Source organism: Lontra canadensis, unplaced genomic scaffold (genome assembly GCF_010015895.1).
Source record: "Lontra canadensis isolate GAN:19392208 unplaced genomic scaffold, GSC_riverotter_1.0 scaffold127, whole genome shotgun sequence".
NCBI lineage: Eukaryota > Metazoa > Chordata > Mammalia > Carnivora > Mustelidae > Lontra > Lontra canadensis.
Window position 1 is genome coordinate 1,271,773 of NW_022631121.1, and position 25,052 is coordinate 1,296,824.

Consider the following 25,052-nt stretch of genomic DNA (forward strand, 5'->3'; position numbering starts at 1 on the left):
TTTCTTTACCACACAGGAGGCAACATGGTAGGGTCATGATTTAAACTGTCTTGAGAGTATTTATTGTTTAATAACTCCTCCTCCCTCTGCCCCACCCAGCTACCCTCTTGGTGTACTTTCTGATCACCCTAAAGGCTGAATCCATTCTTCTCTCTGGAGGAGGAGAATAAACGCGGAAACCAGGACACATGATCAGGCCTCCATCGGGCACTATGTCCGTGTGGAGAGTCGCTCTTCAACAAGTATGGTTTTCCTAGGGCTCTACAAGGTAGTTCTTCCTCAAGTTCACCGGTATGCTCATGGAATTGAAATGCCGCTTCCCATCTAAATACAACATGGACTCTGAAACACAGACGAGAGAACCATGAAGAAACACACAGAACCTTACAGAATCATTGAACAAACACGAGACTACTTGAGAACACGAGAACAGCAACGAGCGTGCAAACGTGACACTCTTCAGCACACTCTGTGGGGCCAGAGCCAGGGCTGTGCAAGGCTCCTGAGGGAGCGGGCCTCCACTCGTGCCCCTCTCCTTGGGCTGCACCAGTCTCTGACCACCACCAGTGCCGACCCCTCAGACAACGGACAGCCCAGGCAGAGCAGTGACAGCCACCGGCAGGCAGCAGCCCCTCAAAAGCACAATCTTCTAAAAATATGTTCCTGAGCTAACAGGCAACAGTACACGTCCTACACAATTTAAAAGAAGGAAAATGTCTTTGAAAGTTCTTCCATTCATTAGGGACAAGCAGACACCGCCGCTCACCTCCGTATGTTCTGGGGAAAACCAAGGGAACTTCTTTTTCCGACATGAACGTGAAATGAAAGACATTGGTGGTCATATGCTCTTTACTCTCAAGAGAGGCCACTTCACTGTGTACTCGGACTTGAATGTACTTGTCCTGAGTAAAGCAAACCTAGGAGATTTAGACATGATAGTCAATCAAGTGCATTCACGAGGCGGGGAAAGACAGTCGTAAGATAAACGGTGGCTTTAGAAAAACAAACTTCTCTTCTAGGCCCAAACGATAAAAAATTGTGTTTTGCCTCTCATCTCACACCTACCTGCGAAGACAGAAACAGCAATGATCCAACATCCACGGGTTTTTGAAACATGATATCGTCCACTGCTACTACAAATGGTCGGGAGCCACTAACGGAAAAAGGCAGAACTGGGGTCAACCACAAAATCCACATGATCTCTATTTCTCCCCTAACAATGAGCTGAAGCAAAATTTCAATGATCAAAGAATAAACCTAGGGAAAGGGTAAATAATCCTACCAGTAAGAAATGGTAAGCGAGGCCCCTGGGACCAGACCACCTCTCTACCTTTTCCCTTCTGACTGTCATCACCTCTTCTCAGGTCTTGAATGTACTAAGTGACAAAGGCAGAGCAACGGCCTTTGAAAAAGTAACACGAAAGGCAGGTGGTATCACTGTAATGTGTATCTATTAACAGAGCACGTGCCCCAACACATCCAGACTGGGCCGAAATGTTTTAATTCAAGGGGGCAGTACACATTGCTTCTCGAAGGTTACAACTACCTTCCCCCCAACTCACCCAAAGTTACAAGCAGTAGCCCATCCAAGTTCATATGCTTTCCTCATAAGGAAACCACCAAAGATCCGATTGAAAATGTTGCGCTCCTATTGGAAATAAAATAAGGCTGAACATACACAAGCTCACAGCCACCCTCAAAGATAGAAGAAAGAACAAAGCTGCAGAACGGAGGTCACTTGAAAGGTGTGTCAGATTTTACATGTGAACCACGAATGCGACTTATCCTATTTAAAGGATTTTTCATTAACTTACAATACCTGCGGGTGGCAAACTTCCAAGCTCTTCAGTTTTGAATTCTCCATCCACACTGCGTTGGGGGGCAAAACTCGACTTTGAAAACTTACAGTCCTGTACAAACAAACAGAGATTTGGTAAACCCTCTTGAAATGCCAGGGTTTTGCTGACGAAAAGTAAAATATTTGCAAACAACTCCCAGCATGCCGAGGCAGGCCTAACTGTGGAGAGGGCCAAAGTTTAAATGCTTTCACAACCTGCAATCTCACCATGCTAACTTACTTTGGATCCAGTGTGTTAAGAAACATCTCGTGGATGGTAGTCCTCTCCTCAGCACTGGGAGCCATTTTCAGTAATGACTTGGCACTGAAGGCGACCCTTCTCCCCTTGTTCACTGGAACACAGGACAATAAGGAGCTACGATCGGGGTGGGGGTCACACTACAGCACTGGGGTTCCTGACCTGCACTGCGCTGGACCCTACAAAGGGAACATTTCCAGATTTTGTAAAGCCCACGGGCAATTATACACATATCCCAGAGAAGGCTGCTGAGGCTACGTAAGCTGTCCGGCGACGCTTGGCCTCCAGGAGGAAACTGTACCGGCTCAGGTGGGGCTAATTAAAGACCATATGGAAAGACCATCCGGCCTAGACCCCTGCCCAGCAGTAATCTCATTGATCCATTTATTACAAAATGAGAAAGCAAATCTTTCACTTAATGAATATTGTCTAATTGATAAAACTGTTCAAACTGAGGACTCCAGCGGGAAAAAAAAAATAAGGTATTTTTAATTTCAATAAATTCTTGGCACGAGAAAGACACGTGACCGCCATGAGGAGTCCATCCATACTCTTCCATAACCTCCTCTGTAGTACAGTTAATGGGCTTTTTAAACTGTATCTTTACATTATAAACAAATTAACATACATTCTCCTTGTCTAAAGAGCTCTTCTTCCTCTGGGCTTTCAGGGATGAGTGGATTTACAAATGCCGGCCTAAAGAGAAGAAAAGAAAAGATTACAGTTTAAGAGGTGTCATGACCCAGTAAATATGGAAGGTGACCAATTACCCACTCATTTCAAGAAGCCTTTGCTGTTGGTCTTGGGTAATGCTGCCTGACTGCTTCCCTAATAACTCTGGAACAACTGAGGAGCTTTCTGGTCATGAACTAGTCTGTACACTAGAAAGTTCACATTTATAAAAAGGATACCGCCTCTCCCCGAAAAATTTCACCTGATCACAGTAACGAGGAAACAGCCAAAAATAGGCTGTAGAACATTCTACAGGACACCTGGCCTGGACTCTTCAAAGAATGCCAATGTCCTTAATATCCGGTGGTGGGTATTAAGGAGGGCACAGATCGCACAGAGCACTGCGTGTTATACGCAAACAGAGAATCATGGAACACTACAGCAAAAACTAATGATATGCTGTACGGTGACTAACATAATAAAAACCAAATAAAATAAAAAATGTCAACATCTTAAAAGACAGAAAATGGCAAGGGGGCTCTTTAAAAAAAAAAACATGTTAACCACATACAGTATATGATCCTTGATCAGATCCTGACTCAGGGGAAGGGCTATAAAACTAGGGACAAGTGACAAAGTCTGAATGTGGGTCGTACATTAGATAGCACCACTATACCACTTAAATTTCTGGCTATAATAAAGACATCGAGGTTATGTAGCAGAATGACCTTATTATCAGGAGGTACGGCTGAACCATCTACAGAAGTAGTCTCAAAACTTACTTTCAAGTGATTCAGGGAGAGAGTGTCCATGTGTGTACTTAGAGTGAGAGGGCCACAGAATAAGGCTGGTGGCAAAACATCAATCGGTGACTTTAGCTGAAGCCTAATTGGTGCTCACTGCATTATCCTAGCTCTCTATAGGTGGCAAATTTTTCAAAATGGAAACAAAGATACTGAAATGGCAGCTCGGAAAATTCAAAAGCATCATCTGCAAGAGAGTTTAAATCCAGCCCTTTCCAGGGTTGGCAAGGAGGCCCAGGCCAGCCAGCATCAGCAGGTCAGCCGGGCTGCTGGGAGGAGTGAAGAGCCGCGGGCTACATTCTACGCTCACACCAGTCACCAGAGGACGGTTTGTTCCTAACTCACTCTTCGGAGTCAGCTCTCCATGTAGCAGGAAAGGTTTCTCGCTGCTGACTCCTTCAAGTTTCTAGTACAAATCAGACTCCCCACAGGCCCCTAGACTGTCCTGTACCCACAGCAATCCCATTCCATTCCCTTCCACCCCAGCACCAGTGTTTCTCTGTTTCAACGTCTTGGGTATGACTCGTGTTAGGAACCAAAAATACAACTTAAGAGGAAGAAAGTATAAAGCCAAAGAAGTTAAAATCTGTAAAGTTCAATCTGACTTGGAACTGATGGTATAAACTCATGACACTGGGTGTGTTTGTTGCTTTTTTTTTTAAGATTTTATTTATTTATTTGACAGACAGAGATCACAAGTAGCCAGAGAGGCAGGCAGAGAGAGAGAGAGGAGGAAGCAGGCTCCCCGCTGAGCAGAGTCCGATGCGGGGCTCAATCCCAGGACTCTGAGATCATGACCTGAGCTGAAGGCAGAGGCTTTAACCCACTGAGCCACCCAGGCACCCCTGTTTGTTGCTTTTTAACACGCATCCTAGCTCTGTCCACTGAAAAGGCGTAGAGACAATGACAAACAAGAAAGAACATACAGTTCTTATGCCCGGATTCTGGTCTCTGAATACCAGTGCTCGCTGAGAGGAAACCTTGGCCTCCGTGGAGAAATGGCTGATTCCAGGCCCGAGGCAGGAAATGTGTTAGATGAGCCCAAATATCCCACTGTACCAGAGAACAGGAAGACTAGAGGGGAAATATGAAAAGGGCTTTTCACAGAAGCAAGCTTAAAGGGGGTCCTACTGCCCAAAGATGGTACACTCTGAGCCCCAGGAAGAACAAAGGCTGCAACTTACTGACATATATACCATTAAAATCCATGAATTCACAATGACACTTTTTTAAAAAGCCGAAAAGTAGACAAGCCATGTCATCACCAGCTAGTCAAGCAACGCATTACTTGGAAAATGTGTAAATAAAGGGCAAGAATGAAACATTAATCCTGACTTTCCTTTACAAATCAAACTGCCCTAGTTAACAAAAGAAGGTTCTTCTTTCCAGAACTCCAGATAGTAAATATAGGAGGAAAGACAGGATTTACCTTAATGATTAAAGCAACGATCAGCAATGGACACTCAAAGCACTGAAAGAAGGGGCGCCTGGGTGGCTCAGTGAGTTAAAGCCTCTGCCTTCGGCTCAGGTCATGATCCCAGGGTCCTGGGATCGAGCCCCAAGTCGGGCTCTCTGCTTGGCGGGAAGCCTGCTTCCCCCTCTTCTCTCTGCCTGCCTCTCTGCCTACTTGTGATCTCTGTCTGTCAAATAAATAATGAATAAAATCTTTTTTAAAAAGGCACTGAAAGAAGACAGGGAGCTAGCTATTCACATGGTGACAAAGTACACTCTGGGAATACCCTGTACCCCACTACAACCTGCAGATTATTGCTGATCACAAGAGGATCAAGTGAGCCCTCCAATGAAAAGGCCAGTTCAGTCACCACTGATCCGCCGCACTCCAATCTCAGCATCACTACGAGCGGGACAACCTGTACCTGACTTGATATGTGAGATTCATTACAATTTTGAGATACATAGATCTCATCACCTACAAGATGCTCTCATCAAATAAGCTGAACCTGAAACCGATCAAAGCTTTAGATCTAACTTCAGTTTACAGAAAATACTAGGGATACAGAAATAAGTAAAAAAAAAAAAATAGCATGAGGGAGCCACGAGACAAATCCAGAAAGCTGGACACCGTACAGAAGAACCCATCTGGCCTTTCAACAAGTTGATATGAAACACTAAGGGGGCAACGAGGACACACAACCATTCTGAATTAAAAAGCCTTAAGAGATCATACAATTCTGTGAATACACTAAGAGTCATTAAACGGTACCGGTACCCTTTCAATAGGTGAATTGTATAGTACATGAATTATATCTTGATAAAGCTATAACAAAAATAAAAGGCTTAATAGACATAAAAATCAAATATAGTACCTGAACTTTGTTTGGATCCTGAGTCGAACAGATCATTAAAAAGATATCTGGGGAAACCTGAATATGCATTGACCATGAGAATATATTACAAACTTACTATTATTTTTGTTAGGCACTCTAATGGTAACGTATTTTTTTTTTTTAGGAAAATATCCTCATCTCTAAAGTGATCCCTACACAAAAGTATTCAGAGTGAAAGGTCATTATGTCTAGGATTTGCTTTAAAATATAACAAAGAAAGTAATATAATTTGGAAAAACAGATGAAGCAAATATGGCAAAAAATGTTTAAAAATTCTAAGTCTAGTTGATGGGTATATGGAAATTCATTATAGTCTTCTCTCTAGTTTTAGGTCTCTTTGAAATTTTCAAAACAAAGAATTAGGAAAAAAGAGAAGTTACCCTTTATTTTCAGAATCACGAGCCACCATTACAAATGTCGCATCCAGAACAGGACAAAATTCATTGCCATGTAACTAAAGAACAATGGAAAGAAAATACAGATGTAAGAAATGCATTTACTGGGAAGACCTGCTGCAATTCTAACAGCTAGCTCGCATGCTTTGAAAAGGCTGCAATCAGAAAAAAGCGCGTTTATTAACCACCATCTGCTGAGCTGCCAGGCACAGAACTAAGCTCTGGGTGAAAGGCAGCAAGACCAAGGAGCCTGTGGTGTGAGAGAGGAGAAAGACTTCGTAACATTCAAACAGGATCCATGCGAGAAGGGCTGGGATGGCCGTGACCCACAGACTCTGGAACCACGCGTGACTGAGACTCAAGGGCAAGGGTCACAGAGGGACCGGCCCCATCAGCATCATGGGACTGTCCGGCAGCACGCAGGATTCTGCGTTCTCCACGCCCGCCCGTCCTCACGAAGGCACACAGAGCCAGGTGAAGGGCCCTCTGCTCCCACAGATGTCAGTGTTTTCAGTTGCCAGTGACCAGCCCATTTGGCTTTCCTTAGCTGAGCCTGGGGGCTCCCAAGAAAGGGTGAGGATAGTGACATTCTGTGGATGAAGTGAGACATGTACAATGCACAAGGCTTTGAGGTTTTAAGGCATTTCTTATCCTCTAGGGGTCTGTACTTGCAGGAAAGTTATGCCGCGAAGTCCCATCATCAGCTGGGGGTGTGCCAGGCTCACTCGTCAATAGACCTCACCCCTCTTCCTCCTCCCTGTGTCCGGTCAGGCCCCATCACCCTCCCCCTCAACCTTCTTCCCACATCTGCTCTAAGCCTGCGGGCACTACATATAAAGCCTTCCACAATACGGCCCAGATTCCTTTCTGGCTGTTCACCAAACAACCCCTCACACCTGCACCTTTTGCCCTAGCCACCGCGGACAGCTTGGGAGGTCCTGGAACGTACTGTGCTAGTGAACTTGTCCTGTCCATGCCCGTGCCTGATGCCTTTGTCACAGCCGCCCTCCTCAGGACACTCCTCCCCACCCCTGCCCCATCCCTCCTCCCCAGGAAGAGGTCACCATTCCCTCCTTGGTTTGCTACGAGAATGGAAATGAAATCCTCCCCTGAAAGTGGTTCTCAACACAACAGATGGATACCACCCCTGCTGGGAGCGTCTGGATATGTGTGGGAGAGGTTTTTGGTTGTCACATGACTTGAGGGACATCACTAACAGGGCAGGGGTAACCAAGGAGCTAAACACCTCACAACGCAGGGGACTGTCCTGCATAACTTCCTACGTGCCATGCCAAGAGCATCCCTGTGGAGAAATACTGTACGATGCTTCAATACTCCAGAGCCTCCCCCATTCACAGTGAGATTATATGCCAACAAACCCACCCTAAGGCGCAAACGTCATTAAGTCCAATACACACGACCTACAGAACGTCACAGCCTAGCCTAGCCTACTGGAAGCGTGCTCAAGAACACTGACGTTAGCTTACGGCTGGGCAGAATCATCCAACACGAAGCTATTTTATAACAAAGCATTGACTACCTCAGGTCATTTATTGAATACTGTCCTGAAAGGAAACACGGAACGGCTGCCCCGGGGACAGGCGCGTTGCAAGTGTATGAGTCATCTCTTCTCACCATCACGTGGATGCGGGGGAGCCGCAGCTCGCAGCTGCTGCTGTGTTGCCTATCACTCGCCCAGGAGGAGATCAAAATTCAAACCTCAAAGTACGGTTTCTACTGAACACTGTTTCACGCCATCGTAAAGCTGAAAAATCAAACCATCCTAAGTTGGGGGCCATATATCATGGTCATTTACATACGTGGCGGAGTCCCTCCGCAGCATGCGCGCCCTGAGGACCAAGACCATTTTCGCTCACGTCTGCATCTCTAGCACCTAGCGCAAGCACTGGCAGAGAGCAGATAATTGCTGATGTATGAATTAGGGCAGAAAATGATTGAGCATTACTAGACTGTAAACTCTAAGAGAATGAAACTTTGTTTAGCTCACCGCCGCATGCCTAGCACAGAAGAGGCCCTCCAGAAACAGTGGCTAAGGGAACAACAAATGAATGGATGTCAGGAAGTGGGCTGGCTGACTCACGCCCAGATGCTGTTCTGATGCCATGTAGAGCCTAGCAGAGGAGAAACAGATGTGTTCATATGCAGCTCGGTGGAGAAGAGATTCGCAGGCGCCAGGAGAAAGGCTCAGAGCAGGGGTGGTGGGGAAGGAGGCATGGGGATGGGACAGGGGCTGTGAGCTGGAAGGATGAGGGAAGCATCCGGGCATGAGGGGATCTGCGAGCACAGGCGGAATGAGGATCTATGGAGCCAGGGCTTGAGGACGTCAGGCCAAGAAGAAAGCATAAGCAATGATACTCATCCAACCCACTGTTCAAAGTACGTGTTATCAGAAGGAACACCTGCTAGGGCCAAACATCGAGAATGCAAAAACGAACAACGCTCTACTCCTAGGAGGTTCAAAATGTCCCGCAGCAAGCTCTAGGAAGGTATATAAATGCTAAGTTGCTGCAAGTACGGTTGTGGAGCTAGTTTATGGTGCACCTTGGATCTTAACCAGTCCAAAGAGTTTAGATTGTAATGCACAGAGAACGGTCACAGAAGGTTTTTGAGAAGGAAAGCGAGGTGATTTGAGGTCGGCTCTGGAAGGTTTAACTGGTCCCTCAATAGAGGGACCACAGACTGCAGCAGGGAGGCTCACTAACTAGGCCCCTGTGCTTCATTCAAGGCCTCCCTGCCTCTTGTGTGACAAGAACAAACTCTGGTGAGCTGTTCTGGGTGATGAATTTTTTAGACTTGCCACAAGGCTGTGGAGGCGAAGGTCAGAATCGAGGAGGATTAGGACTGCAGAAGAAACTGAGGTACTCAGTTTGTAACACGCTGGATTTGAGGCAACAAGAGCACATGCAGGGGCAGAGATGTAACAGGCGCTCGGAAGATAGGTCTGAAGGTCAATCCCAGAAAAGACTTGGGACCACCTCCACAGGAGCAACAACAAATTAACATTACTGCCAACATGGCATTAGTGCTCACTGTGTGACAGGCAATTCTACCAAGTAATCAAGACAGTTGGGTTGTTTTTTTATTCATACTTACCAAACAATATAACATAGTACTGTTTCCATGCTACACTTGAGAAAACAGAAGCTCAGAGAAGGTACGTAATCTACCCACAGTCTCATGGCTAATAAGCAGCAGAGCTGGGATTTGAACCTACAGGGACCCAAACCAAAGGCAAAGCACCTACCACCAAGTTTCCTCTCTGGAACGGAAGGATCACTCAGCTCTTGAGTTATTAGCCAAAATGGCCAATGAGAAACACAAACTTAAAACAGAAGTTTGTACTTGTCTGACATTAATTTTCAATGGCTCTGTCCTCGCAATAACTCCTGCTTCTCTTTTCAACCTATTTGCCAAGATTCAAATTACCAAGAATCCTCCAAAAAGCACACTGGACAGCAGGAATCAGAACAGGAATCAACCATGAAAGTGGCTCAGTCAGGTAAGTGTCCAACTCTTGGTTTCAGCTCAGGTCATGATCTCAGGGTCCGGGGACAAGCCCCATGTCGGGCTCTGTGCTCAGTGTGGAGTCTGCTAAGATTCTCTGTCCCTCTGCCCCATAAATAAATAAATCTCTAAAAAAAAAAAAACAACACTCTCTGCTCACCAGGGAGCCTGCTTCCCTTTCTCTCTCTGCCTGCCTCTGCCTGTCTGTGATCTTTCTCTGTCAAATAAATAAATAAAATCTTAAAAAAAAAGTGTGGACAAATCATAGCTATATACCCTACGATCTGCATTTTGTTCTAAAAAGTGTTACTGTCAGTTATAGCAACACGGGAGTTAAAGAATCCAACTGCTTATATATAGCATCAAATAAAAAACTAAACTATTCTGATAAAACTTTAATTACTGCAGAGCAAGTTTCAGACTTTTCTGAAAGGTGAAATGCTTTATCATTCCAGAATAGAAAAAGTGTATCTGAATAATGGGCCTACTGAATACCTTGGCATAACTGAAGAAGCCATTCTTTTTGTCCCTTATTTCTTTTTCAGTAAAGTTGACACTCACTGTTACATTAGCTTCGGGTGTAAAACACAGTAATTGAACGAGTTTATCCATTATGCTATGCTCACCATTCGTACTCTGAATTATCTGATTTCTGTGCTACTATCCTCTTTGAGGAACCTTTTCTGGTCAAATGTCTTTACTTCTTTATAATAGCTACTCTGAATTCTGCTCATTAGAGGAGCTGTTCCTAACTGCTGTATGGGTCTAAGCGACTGTTACGGGTTGAACAGTGTCCTGGAAAAAGATATGAAACCCTACACCTCAGTACCTGTGAACATGACTTTACTTGGAAGTAGGATGAGGTCATACTAGAGTAGGGTGGGTCCTTACTCCAACATTTCTGATGTTCTTGTAAGAAGAGGGGCACCTGGCTGGCTCATTCGGTAGAGCATGTGACTCTTAATCTCGGGGTTGTAAGTTCGAGCCCCACGCTGGGCACAGAGATTTATTTAAAAAAAAAAAAGAAGAGACATAGAGACACAAGAGGGAAAGAGTATATGGCAACGGAGGCAGAGATTGAAGTGCCAGAGCTGCAAGCCAAGGAACACCAAGCACTGCCAGCAAACCACCAGAAGCGAGGAAGGATTCTCTCCCTACAGATGTTAGAGGGATCATGGTCCTGCTGAGGCCTTGATTTTGGACTTCTAGCTTCCAAGCAGTGAGACAATTTGTTTGAAGCCACCTACTTCGTGGTACTTTGTTACCGCAGCCCTAGGAAACTAACAGAGTGACCACTACCATTCATGCCTAATGGAACTCAGACTCGTGTGAATTCTCTGGGGTAAATAGCTGTATGTGATTTGAAAGTAATACACACTGAACATAAACACCAAATAATGTGTCAGACTTTACACAGGAGGAGGACATTAATAACCCACCATTTACCGGGCGCCTAGGTGGCTCAGTCAGTTGACCGTCCAACTCTTGATTTCGGCTCAGGTCATGATCTCAGGGTCCTGGGATGGAGTCCCTGGTTGGGCTCCAGGCTCAGCAGGGAGTTTGCTTGAGATTCTCTCTCCCCCTCTGCCCTCCCCACATTCGCTTTCTCTCTCTTTCTCTCTCACTCTCTCTAAAAATAAATAAATAAATCTAAAAAAAATAACCCACCATCTGCATGACATGAACTTCCAATTATTTTTTTCTAGAAGTGGTGAGCTGTACACCTGTCTATTCACAGAGAGGTAAATACGCTTTTCTTTCACTAGGCCTGGCCGGTGGTGTTGGAACAAGCAGGCAAGCTTTAGATGCATACACACCTGGAACATTTGCATCTTCACTTCCATGGATGTCTTCCCAACCCAGCTGACATGGCCACTGAACTTAATGTCCTGTTCTGGGCTTAAGCTCATCTTACACATATCTACAAAACGGAAAATCAGAGTTCAAACCATACCCAAAATTTTCTCTATTACAACTGGAAAATTTCACTTGAAATTCTGGCAAATTCTATCACATTTCCTTTTTTCTTTTTTAGTCTTCAAAACCAAAATAACTTTTTTGACATACAAAAGAAATTTATGTATCTTTTGGAAAACTGCAGACAATGCAAAGAATATAAAAAATAAAATGGAATCATGCAAAACCCTCCCACTCAAAGAGTATTATAATAAATATGTATCTTGGTATACAGCATTCTAGACATTTTCCTTTGTATATATACATAAAAATGCCTCCATAAAAGGAAAATATTTCCCCTAATTTCAATAATCTCTTGTAATTACTGAGAATTCGAATTATGCTCAGAAAATAATATCGCTTACCAATCTTATCCACCAGGGCTGTAACTATTGACAAAGGAGACATCTTAGCTTCATGAATTCTGGTGTGCATGTAGCAAATAAGAACTATTAGAGAAGAGAACAAAATAAAGGAAAAACAAAATTATTTCTCAACATTTACAACTGATTCCCTGAAATTATCTTGTTTTGAAGACCCAACCCCCTATATCCCACTAGTGGTCTTATCGAAGGACCAAAGACTTTTCATACATTGAAGAGATTTGGGGATTCTCTAATCTAACTGCCCACTCAATTTTAGATTTGGTGAAGAAACCAAAGCCCAAAGCCCAAGCCTACCAGGTGTCCTGTCACCGCTGCACAGAGACGCAATGCCTCAATTAGAGAAAGACCCCAGCACATGAGTCTGACAGCGTCAAACATCTTCAGAAAAGAGAAACAAATCACAAGGACTCAGCTATCTATTTTCCCTCTGATTCTTTCCTAATCATAAAGCAATTATTTCACTTAAGTTTTCCCTCCTTCCCCATAACACCCTTGACTCCTACACTACCCTGCGTGTACTTTCCATATTTCAATAAGCTTAGCGTGGCTCTATGCGTCTTATAAATAACAACCCATTTAAAGTTGCATTATACTTCTGTGTTTGGTGGCCTCATTGCTTCCCCATGATTCATTCAAACTTGGATCAGTAACCCTCAGGGCCCAGGGTCTGCATCCTATAAATATTAGTTAAGTGAGATAAATCCTTCCATCCATGCACCTGCTAAAGGATGCACTGGGGGAATGAGAGGCTAAAGGCAGGAAAGGCCATTTAAAAGCCTCTGTGGTGCTCATAAAATAAATCGCGTGTGGCTGACCTATGGCAGTACCAATGGAAATGAAAAGATCCTCGAGTAAAGAAGAAGTTACACTTGACAAGATTGTAATAACCCCAGGTCTTTAGCTTGCCTGAGTGAATATGGTACACCATTCACTGAGAAAGAGAATACAAGAAGAGTAGAATGGACTATTTTCAACATGTTAAATTTGAGAAGCCTATGGCATATCCACATGGAGATGTCCAGGAGGACAAATGGGTCTAGAACTCAGAAAAGCAAGGCAAGAAACGCAGCTTCCTAAGGATTCCACATACTGAGAACAAGTGAAGCACTGGCAGTAAATGCAATCATTTATAGTGAGCGTACAGATAAGCAAGAAAGCGCAGAAGACAAAACCCTGGGCATAACCAACATTGAAAAGGTTACTAGTGAAAGAGGAACCCACAAAGGAGACTGGGAAGGAACAGCCAGAGAGGCAGGAGGAAATGTCCCCAAAGCCCAAGGATGAGTTTGGCAATATTAGGAGGCACAAAGGGATCAGGTAAACCTGGAGCACCCATTAGATCATGAAATAAGGGGGCCAATGGAGGACTTGGCAAGAGCAGTTCAATGGCAAGGAGGAGCAGAAGGCAAAACATGTGAAACTGGGAAGTAAATAGGAAGTCAAGACATAAAGGAAATAAGAGCAAATGACTTTTTCTAACTCGCTCCAGAAAGTTAGCTCTGAAGTAGGGGAGAAAGTTCGACAGTATTGTAAGGGAAGGTGGCTTTACATAGTCTTCCTTGTAGGATGGAAGAACCTTCAACATGTTTATAAGCTGAAGGAAATGTGAACTTGAGAAAAGGCTTGAGATATGAGAAAGCATAGGTGATAAGGCAAGTTGCTGGAAGAACTAGAAAGAACAGAATCAAGTCAACAGGTGAAAGGAACGGCCATCAACAGGAGCCAGGGAGCCCGATGTGGAGCTCGATCCCAGGACCCCAGGATCATGACCTGAGCCAAACGCAGACATTTAACTGACTGAGCCACCCAGGCACCCCTGACCAGGTTTATTTAATCTGAAGGGACAAGCAGCTGCCTGTTAAGCCCAACAATGGACTTAATGTCTATATTGTAGAAGTCATTAGAGCCTTTCTTTAAATCCTTTCCCAACAGTTCAGTCCAAAAGTCATTAGTAAGAGCAAGTAAGGTAGCCCAGAGTAGGATGCTGAAGCCCAGATGGGGTCAGGAGGACATAAAGAAGGAGGCAACAAGAGCAGTGGCCCGGCATGTTGCAGGCTGAGCACAATGAGGACGGTGACCCTGCAGAAGGGGACCTAGGATGAATCCCAGTGAGATGAGGGGAGCATCCATGATGGGTCCGTGAGGGGATGGGGTGGCAGAGGTATGAAATTAGTTTCATGCAGCGGACACTGATCAAATAAGTAAATGGATTTAGAAAAATGGAGCCAGCTGGAAAGGGAATTACAAATACAAAAAGGGAAGAAATCAATGAACCTGCAGTACTGAACCAGAATTAGAACTGTCAGCATGAACCCATCATTTTCATAGATGGATAAACAGACAGACAGAAAAAGATAGATGTAAATGTATGTGCATGTGCATAGATTCCCTACCTCATCTACTGAAAGGGCATGGGAGCAGTGACACCCCAGCAGCGAGGACCACTCCCAGCACCATTATCTTGGTTTCTAATTACCATTCTCCATCAGGAAGAACCAGAGCTCCTTGGAGCTTTGGCTGATTCTGGGACAAAGTCAGGGAAAGTACAAATAAGCCTAGAATGTCTTCTTGTGCCAGAAAGTGAGGACGTGCTCAAAGAATGACAGGGACACATCAAAAAAAAAGAAAGAAAGAAAGAAAGAAAAACAAAGAAAACACAGGCCAGTGTGAAAGGACTGGGACAGTCCCAGCCCAATCTGAGCACCACAAGAGATGAAAGTGACATATCATAATCCACTCAATAAAATAGGAATCCTTGAGTCCATATAGATTTTAAAATAATAAATTGGAGGTCTGATGAGAAATGGGCTGTTTATAAGGTCTAAATTTACCTGCCTACAAGGTACATATTCATTACAAAGGAGGAAAGAGTAACTTTACAGTGAAGAAGTCTGGCTGAATAAAATTCCATCAGAAATGATGAGTACCCACCCTGTGCATCAGTGTGGACGGGACTGGAGGAGATTACACTAAGTGAAGTAAGTCAAGCAGAGAAAGATAATTATCGTATGGTTTCATTCGGAGGACCATAGAGGAAGGGAGGGAAATCCAAAGGGAGAAATCAGAGAGAGAGATGAACCATGAGAGCCTATGGACACCGAGAAACAATGTGGGGGTTTCACGGGGGAGGGGTAACCAGGTGATGAGTATTGAGGAGGGTACATACTGTGATGAGCACCGGGTGTTATACTTAACTAATGAATCACTGAACACTGCATCAAGGACTAACTATGTACTATACAGTGGCTAACTGAACATAATAAAAAAAAAAAAAGAGGGCTGCCTGGGTGGCTCAGTGGGTTAAGCCTCTGCCTTCAGCTCAGGTCATGATCTCAGGGTCCTGGGATCGAGTCCCACATCAGGCTCTCTGCTGGGCAGGGAGCCTGCTTCCTCCTCTCTCTCTACTTGTGATCTCTCTCAGTCAAATAAATAAAATCTTTAAAAAAAAAAAAGGAAGAAGAAGAAGAAGAAGCCTGGCAGACACCACCTTCAACAAGGAATCAGAGTTAACATCCCAGTGATGGGACAAATGAGAATTATGCACCAGTTGATGAGATGCAATAAGAACACACCATCATTTCTGTGATGTTCTTGCCAAAGATGCAGGTCTCAAATCTAATCTTGGGGAAGCATCAAATAAACTGAAATTGAGAGAAATTCCACAGAAGAACTGGCCTACCACCTTCGAAAGTATCAAGGTCTTTGAGATCAGAGAAACGCTGAGGAGCTATTCTTGACACAACAACTAAATGCAACATGTGATTCCGAACTAGATCCTTTCTACTACAAAGGACCACTAGTGAAAGTTGAATGGGGTCCAAGGATTAAAGAATCTCAAGTAGCAGGGTTAATTTCCGGATTTTGATGGCTGTACTGTGGTTATGAAGGAGAACGTCCTTGTTCTTGTAGGAAAGACTAATGAAAACCACCGGGGGTGATGGGCATCACATCAGCATTATCTTACATGACTCAGAGAAGAACAATTCTTTGTACTGTACTAGCAACTTTTCCATAAATTTAAGACTTTTTGAAAAGTAATTAGAAAGAAGAATTAATGAGATTACAACTGTTAAACAGGAATCTACGTTTTCAGGAAAAAAATTATGACAACTCAGAGGTAACAGAGACTCTTCTTTTACTCCTCTTTTAGAATATCCTCATCTGTGCAAGTTAAAGAATTAAAAAGTCCCCTCCAGCCAAAGGATTCAATGTATATCTATAGAAATACTAAAATAGTAAATATCTATTTAGAAATACTAAAACAATACCAATACCTCCTAAGCTGTCAAGGTCCTCAAGAATCCTGCCAAATCTGTGAAATAAAGATAACTGCGATTAAATGAAAATCATGATGATCATCCCTTAAAAACGAAGAACAGTTCGGAAAGATGAAAGGTTCTCAAATTGATTGTGGTGACGGCCGCTTGACTCTACGAATATACTAAAAACCACAAAACTGCTCACTTTACATAACTGAAAAGTATGATATGGGAATTACATCTCAAAGTCACAGTAATTAAAGGAAATAAAATAAAAACAAATAAATGACAGCAATAAAAAGAGCACTGTGTTACCTTATGGTGTTTTGAACAGTCAAATATTTCTCTCGTAATTCAGGCTGACTACCCAAAGGCAAGAGAACCTCAATATAACTGTCTCTCATTCTCCTGGGCGGCAGTCCTTTCTGTGACTCAGCCAAAAAACTCTGAAGTAATTTTCTTTCCTCCATTGCTTTCACATGGTCTCTGAGAAGAAAGGATGCAAACTTCATGAAACACAGAGGCAGTGCTATCCCACATGCCAGTGACATGCAGGCACATCAGACACTATCAAAGGAGGAAAACGAAGGTCTGGACCTACCTCATCCGCTCTTCCTTCCCTCCCTCCCCACCTGATACGTGGTGGAATTAAAAATTTTCTGTTAAAATACCTTGGTCTTGTAGATTAAAAAAAAAACACTTATAAGTGATAGAGATACACCCAAACAAATCATATATTCTCTTCATCAAAAAGTGTATTAAAAAAACAGAACCCCTGACATCGAATTAAAAATGCAGCGATGGACACAAACGTGTATGGGCTAAAGAACACAGGTGGCCATTGAATACCATATTCCCATTCCTCACCTTGACAATTCTTACATTCTCTGTGCCCCAGCTCGCTCTCTCTCTCTCTCTCTCTGCCTTCAATTTCAGAAGAGACAGAGGAAGAAAAATGAAGCATATCCAAAAGAAGTATGGAAGGCAGAGCAAAAGGTAAAGAGGAAGAGAACGTGAAAAGGAGACGGAAAGGGAAGAAAAAAAAGAGATAATTAAAGTGGGAGAGAAGAGAGAGAGACAAGGGGATAGGAAACTAAAATGTTGACAATATCATTAGTTCAGATGTCTTTCTAAGTTTCACTTACAAGATATTATTGCCAGAAACTGTTAGCTTACCAAAAATAGAGGGGATAAAGGAACAAGTTAAATGGCACCAGGTAAATCCTAAATATGGAACATTCTAAAGGACAAATGGCTTGACCTCTTTAAAGTGAAGCTCACAGAAAAAAAAAAAGGAGGGAGGGTAATTGTCTACTATTCCAGATTAGGGGAGACCAAAGAGCCATAACCACCAAAGGCAATATACAATCCTTTATTGGATCTTGGTATTTTTTTAAAAGCTGTAAAAGACATTTGAGGAATTACTATAAATTTACATCTGTAAGAGAATATCCTGTTTGTTAAAGTTACATAATTGCTGATTTTGTTACACAAGAGTATTTATTTATTGGAGATACATGCTGAAGTGTCATGCTATCATGATACCTATAATTTACTTAGAAATAGTTCAGCGAGGGGTGCCTGGGTGGCTCAGCTGTTAAGCATCTCCTTTGGCTCAGGTCATGATCCTGGGGTCTTGGGATCAAGACCCACATCGGGCTTCCCGCTCGGCAGGAAGCCCACTTCTCCCTCTCCCACTCCCCCCGCTTGTGTTCCCTTTCTCGCTGTGTCTCTCTCTGTCAAAGGAATAAATAAAATCTTTAAAAAAAAAAAAGAAATAGTTCAGCCAATATATGCATATTGGCAAATCTGGAAAACCCTAAGTATCCAATCAAGATGGTAGGGACATAGGTATTCATTTTTTCTACTTTTCAGTAATTTGAAAATTTTCATATAAACAGTTAAAAAGAAGTCCTTAGATAATTTCTATACCAACAATAGATTATTTTATGTCTAGTGACTGCTTTTTCTTTTTGTCTCATTTAGTCACAAAATTTGGTATGCCAAAAAAGGATATTATCTTATTTCACAGTGGGGAAGTACTTAGAGACTGAGTTAACTATGAACTGACAAGAAGCAATAAAAAGTCAGGATGCATGAAATAGAAAAACCAAGAAACTTGGGTTTAAGTCCCAAACCCTAATACTTAATCCTTCAGTCTCTCTGAGTTTCAGTTTCATCATCGGTAAAAAGGATAGGAATATACACCATAAGCATGTCACAGGTTTTGCTGAGAACCAGTGAGGTAAAATACCGGAATACACTGTGAAAAAGACAGAGTGCGTGTAAATCACAATTTTTTATGACAACAGTACATCAAATGATGATTATGTTGGAATGTTGGTCTTCTCCCCGCCAAGTAAAAAAAAATACCTCTCAACCTATTTCTGAACAGGGGACCCCTTCCGTCCCTACAATGAGACCATCAGCTGGGCCTAAATACAGCCTTGCCTATAGGGATGAAGAATGAATGACCACAAAATGTGCTTACCTCCAGTTTGTGGATGCTCCTACGATCTCCCGCAACTTATCACGAACTAAAATAAAAATAAAGAGGTCACTCCAAGAAACAAAGAAAAATTGGAACTGGATTACGGCAATGAGTTCAAGAACTATGAAAAGCAGTTAATTAAAAAAAAAAGAAAAGCAGTTCATGCGCTCAAAAGCTTTAAAGAATGATTAATTTCCATTTAATACCACAACAAACAGCTCAGGAAAGGGATCAAGCCTCTGCTTTAAAAACTTGAAACAACTATTATCTCCTTAGAGCAGAAAAGAATACTCTGGTGCCAATCACTGGGATTTATTTACACAAACAAAAAAGGGTAAGTCCGATTATTCATCAGGTGGGGCAGTATCACGGTCGGTAGGAGCCCCTTTATGATGGAGATATTATGACCAAAATTGTCACCACCTTTCTTATAGGCAGTAACAGACCAGACTGCTTAGTGCAGGGACTAACACTGATAGCCAAGTCTCATTCTGATTTTTTATACTATCCTAAGTGTTAGAAAAGTTTAAGCCACAAAAATGAAGCAAAGACATAGATCAAGGAAAAGCAAAGAAAGCAATTTAATTTCAGTTAATGCTCAAAATGTGCAAGAGTGAATTAATGCCAAAAAAAATTAAGCACTTAAAAAAAAAGTTGATACGAATTACCACACACACCGTGATTCACATGTATAGGTGAACATGCTATATGGATAAAGGAAAAATAAATTAGATAAGCAGTGGAAATTAAAGACTAAAAAAATAAATCTATTTACATGCATTTATATAGGATTCATAAAATATATATTTTAGTTACAGGAAATTGACTATAGCAATCCTTGGTCCTTCAATAACTAACTGATCAAAACGAAATAAGGTTAGAAAAACATGCACTTTAATGAAAAATAGTTGATTTTTCTGTCAAACAATTGTTATATGCCATAAATTTGGTACAAACTCTAATTACAACTAAATCATCAGGGTGCCTGGGTGCCTCAGTCGGTTAAGTGTCTGACTCTTGGTTTTGGCTCAGGTCATGATCTCAAGAGTTGTGAGATCGAACCCCACACTGGGCTCTGCGCTCAACCTGGAGTCTGCTTGGGATTCTCTCCCTCTCACTCAGTCCCTCCCCCTATGTTCTTGTGCTCTCGCTCTAAAATAAAATAAATAAATAAAACCTTTAAAAAAACAACTAAATCATAGAGAACTGCAAAATATACAGGCATACCCCATGTTATTGCATTTCACTTTATTGTCCCTTACAAATAGGATGTTTTTTACAAATTGAAATGTTGTGGCAACCCTGCATCAATGCCATTTTTCCAACAGCATTTGGTCACTTCATGTCTCTGTGTCACATTTTGGTAATTCTTGCAATATTTCAAACTTTTTCATAATGATTATATTTGTTATGCTGATCTGTGACCAGTGAGCTTTGATGGTACCATTTTAATTGTTTTGATATGTACACTGTTTTTTTAGACATAGCACTATCGCTAAAAGACTACAGTGTAGTCTCTACAGTATCGTTAACAGACTACAGTATAGGGTAAGAGTAACTTCTAAATGCACTGGGAAACCAACAAATTGATTTTTGACTCACTTTGTTGTGTTCTTCACTTTATTGTGCTGGTCTGGAACTGAACCTGCAATATCTCTGAGGTATGCCTGTAACCACTAGGAGACTGGACTTATTTCTGAACTTTTTTTTCCTCCTGAGCTCCTTGAATAAAAGAATGGATGGAAAGTATGCCAAACAGTACACTTGGTAATCTCCGCTGATGTAAAATGATTATTACTAGTTTAATCAGCGTAAGAAGAAAGGTGGGTACTAAGGGCCAAGAAAAACTAGAAATTTTAATTGTGTATATATATATAATAAATTTGTACCTTTTCAAGAAGCCACAAGTTAATTATAATGAATATTCCTAAATCAATATAGACATCCATAATTTACATATCAGACTAGTAATTAACTTCAACTAAGCAAGGATTAATATGTTTTTGTTTTTTATTTATTTATTTGAGAGAGAGAATGAGAGAGTGAGCGAGCACAAGAGGGGGAAGGGTCAGAGGGAGAAGCAGAGTCCCCACCAAGTGGGAAGCCGGATGTGGGACTCCATCCCGGGACTCCAGGATCATGACCCGAGCCAAAGGCAGTCGCCCAACCAACTGAGCCACCCAGGTGCCCCAACTAAGCAAGGATTAATAGCTTCTCTAACAAAACTATAGATTAGGAGCATTTAGTTGCTACAAATGAAGAGCCCATGTCTTACTTATAAACAGGTGTCTTTTGTCCATGTTTTCCCCTTTAGTACTGATACAAGGAAGGTGGAAATCATTTACTGAAAGAGCTCCATCTCCCAGGCTCCCAGGAACAAAAGCTCCAAAATTCTGAATGTGGTTTCTACTCAAAACTATACTGATCATTTTATAAATGAGAAGTTTATGAAAGGTCTATCTTTAAGGGGGCACCAGGGTGGCTCAGTTGGTTAAGCCACTGCCTTCATGACTCAGGTCATGATCCCAGAGTCCTGGGATCCAGTCCCATATCAGGTTTCCCCTGCTCTGCAGGGAGCCTGCTTCTCCCTCTCCTTCCGCCTGCCACTCCCCCTGTTTGTGCTCACTCTCTCTCTCTCTGTGTCAAATAAATAAATAAAATCTTTTTAAAAAATCTACTTTTAGTATGTCTCATTTGTCCTAAACTACCTATCTATATGCCTCCCAAGTAAGACAGGTTTTTTTTTTCAATCACGTGGGCCTAAAAGGTAAACACCCATGCTTGCCTTCATGCATATGGATGACTCCTTTTTTCTCTGGATTCTGGGTTCCTTGAGTCAATCTTCTGCCAGGAATAAGCAGCCCCTTGTTCAAGGAACAAAACCTATGAAACAAGATAAAACACACTGGACTAGGTTCCACGGCTTCTAGGCAACCCCAAAAACCAGCCCCTCCTCCCAGAACACTTGGCCACCCCACATCCTTAGTATATACTTTCCTGTAAGGGTCTGTACTTGTTTCTCCAGTGTATGTATATTTCCATATAATGCTATTCTATAAATCATCTCTCCAACTGGAGTAAACATTTCATGAGAGCAGAGACCAATTAGCTAACAATCTATAAAATAAAAGATATCAACCAGGTTTAATGGATCTACTCTTGCTTTTTTATTAACTTCAGAAGCCCAGAATCAATTTGGTAAACAGTTAAGTAAATTAATTATGAACGCTTATTATTAAACATGAACGTTTATTTTGTTCTTTATTCTCACGCCATAAGCTAAAGCCAATTGTAAGTTAATCAATTTCAAAACAGAATTAGGGGTACCTGGGTGGCTCAGTGGGTTAAGGCCTCTGCCTTCAGCTCGGATCATGATCCCAGGGTCCTAGCATCAAGCCACATCAGGCTCTCTGCTCAGCAGGGAGCCTGCTTCCCCCTTTCTCTGTCTGCCTCTCTGCCTACTTGTGATCTCCGTCTGTCAAATACATAAATAAAATCTTAAAAAAAAAGAAAGAAAAGAAAAGAGAATTAGCCCTCTCCAGACTCAAAGAGAATATTTATTGGACTAGGGCAGAAATCTCCTAGTCCCCAAACAAAATAAAAACTATTGCCCAAATGTGCCTAGCCTAGTCTGCCGAAATAAGTTAAGTTGGTTTCAGTTCACTGTTTACGTGTTGACTCCTAATCGCTCACTATCACATCAGGGATAACACACATATAATATCAGAGATTAACAAAACAATCTCCCGAATGCACAGGTGAAGAAAACAAGGCAGTGGAAAGGTCCAGAACCCCCAACACTGTTACTCATTCTAGTCCAAATTATTAGTAAATTCTTACTACCTCATGCCAGGACAAGTGAGGACTAACTCCCCACCACCCCCAAAAAAGTTTTTTCATCTGTAAAATGGGGTGGTTATAGTGCCTTATCCTACAGGACTGTCATAAGGAGAAAGAAGTTCACATACACACATGCACGCATGAATGCATCTGCAAGAAGCTGTATTTTTCACAATCTCGGGCTACTTCCCTTTTATATATGCAGCACTGAGGTGGAGGGAGCGTAAGAACGGTTTCATCACTACCCAGCACCTCAGTATCTCAGGGATATTGGTTTATCCCCTGATTAGCTCTCTGGAGTTCTACAGTGAAATTCTTAGGTAGGCCTTTAGAAGAAACTGTCAAGAGCCTTTGAGACATTCAGGCCCTAGGACTCTGTGACTGAACTTTTCCAATGAAAGAAGATCAAGGAGGCCAATCTCTTCATGTCTTGCCTAGGAAGTCACCGAAGTCACCTAAGGTGTGAGCAGAAGTGTCTTAGCTCTGTTCTGGGTCCCAAGCTTAGGGTAGGTGTCCAGGAAGAGTTTTCAGTACATTAACAGGCAATGCCACCCATATGCCCTGCACTCTGCGGAAATGCCTCGATTTAGAACCTGAACAAAGGTGACTCTTTGTTGAGTCTGGGGGAAAAAAAGAAGCTACAAAGACTGCCCACTTGTCAAATAACCTAATCATCTCAAACAGTCAGTACTCGTTGATGAACTCTTGCAATCACTGAACACTAACAGAGTACCTGCTTAAGGTTCAACAGAACTCACAAGAAAGGAACGCAGGTTTATGGGAGTTCAGGGCAAAGAAAGAGACCTCCAAGGGGGAGAGGAGATCAAAAAAGGTTTCCTTGGGGAAAGGCACATGACAAGACCATGTAGCTTTTTAAGACTGATTGATTGATTGAATGACAGAGAGAGCACGCCATGCACAAGCAGGAGAAGCAGGAAAAGAAGAACCAGACCCCCCACTAAAAAGGGAGCCGGATGTGGGGCTTGATCCCAGGACCTTGAGATCACACCTGAGCCGAAGGCAGGCACTTAAGTGAGCCACCCAGATGCCCCAAGACTGTGTAGCTTTGTGGAAGGCCCCTCCCATCGTGTCCAATGTAACCTGAAGTCAACTGTGGCCCTTCCTGTAATGTAACACTGTCTAAACAATGTTAACAAAGCTTTTATTTTTTAAGTTCTGTGAAAGAGAGGGAGAGAACCTTTTTCAACCGATGGTAAGATCCATTAGGACAGTGAGTGAGTGAGTGAGTGAGAGAGAGAGAGAGAGAGATACCCACGATCCCCAAGAGAAATGATGGAGTTCAGTGTCAGCGCAAGTGTGGGCCACACTGAGTTGGTGGCACCTGTAGTGGGATGATTTCAAACGCTGTAACAGGGTAAGGCCCCTGGGAACCTTGCTAGGAACAAAGAACCTGGGGACAGCTGGAGTGCTCGGGTGAAAGGAGCTGGGGGAGAGCCAGACTTGTCCTAGAGTCTAAGCCCCTAGGCGTTAAATGGGCAAGCTGGAATGTGACACATACAAAAAGGCATCCTCCTTATCCAAGTAGCCTACAAGTCCCCCACCTCGCGCCCTTGCTGCTCATTAAAGGTAAAATTTAGATCAGCACCAAAGGCCCTAGGCACACGGTCCTAGTGAGCTCCTGACAGCCCGGAGGTACCCCGCAATCTCTGCGCACATTAAAATACACTTTACCCAGAGTCCAAGTGGGCAAACACTTAACCCCGAAAATGCTCTCCAAAGGAGGGCAAAGGGTTGGAAAGTTAATGTGGAAACCTAAATGCGAGCTTTCCGACAAGGGGCTAACTCCAAACCACACCCCTGATGAACACAGAGAAAGGAATTTCAAGGAACACCCAACTTCCTCCCTTAAAGTGCCGCTTCGCTTTTAATACCAAACTCTGCTCCAGAAGCCTTTAAGGTGGGGGTCGCGGCGCCCCACCCTAAGCCAGATGGCACCGGTCCGGGCGCGGTGGCGGAAGCTGGGGGCCCCCTCCCACCCGGCCCCACTTTCTGCCCCCAAACCAGCGCATTAGTCCCTGCAGCTGGCAGCCGGTTCCTTCCGCCCAGGCCCGCTAGCAGCCCGGAGCGCAAGCGTGGGCGACCCCAGGACGGGGCCACGCCGGCCCTCTGCCACCTACCGCAGTGCCGCCCGCCTCATCGCGCTCTACGGCCGCGTGCACCACCAGAGACCCGGGCCACGCGAGCCGGTCGGCTGGGGGAAGTTGAGGGAATAGAGAGCGCGAGCGCGGGACCCGCCGTCACTCCCCACGACCGCACCCTC

At 43.2% G+C, this 25,052-nt stretch overlaps 1 protein-coding gene across 2 annotated transcripts; it reads right to left on the bottom strand.

Moving 5' to 3' along the window:
- Positions 1–32: 32 nt before the first annotated feature.
- Positions 33–25,052, bottom strand: ACOT9 (acyl-CoA thioesterase 9). 2 transcript variants are annotated; one of them, XM_032842290.1, is made up of 16 exons: positions 24,910–25,051; positions 21,717–21,814; positions 19,609–19,635; positions 18,932–18,977; positions 16,756–16,926; positions 16,456–16,493; positions 12,161–12,244; positions 11,657–11,760; positions 6,300–6,373; positions 2,725–2,792; positions 2,079–2,190; positions 1,820–1,910; positions 1,563–1,648; positions 1,066–1,153; positions 767–917; positions 33–342 (listed from the first exon to the last, which is right to left on the bottom strand). In XM_032842290.1, the coding sequence occupies exons 1-16, from the start codon at positions 24,927–24,929 to the stop codon at positions 254–256; spliced, it is 1,347 nt and encodes a 448-aa protein (XP_032698181.1). In that variant the 5' UTR covers positions 24,930–25,051; the 3' UTR covers positions 33–253. The 2 variants fall into 2 exon arrangements, with proteins under 2 accessions (XP_032698181.1, XP_032698182.1); XM_032842291.1 differs by lacking the exon at positions 19,609–19,635 and having other exon boundaries at positions 24,910–25,052.

Coding starts and splice junctions, on each gene's coding strand:
- ACOT9 (XM_032842290.1), bottom strand. CDS start 24,929: ATGAGGCGGGCGGCACTGCG. Junction 18,978..19,608: donor ACCTATACATGTGAATCACG/GTGTGTGTGGTA, acceptor TTTTTATTTTAG/TTCGTGATAAGTTGCGGGAG. Junction 6,374..11,656: donor TGAAGATGCAAATGTTCCAG/GTGTGTATGCAT, acceptor ATTGTTCTTTAG/TTACATGGCAATGAATTTTG.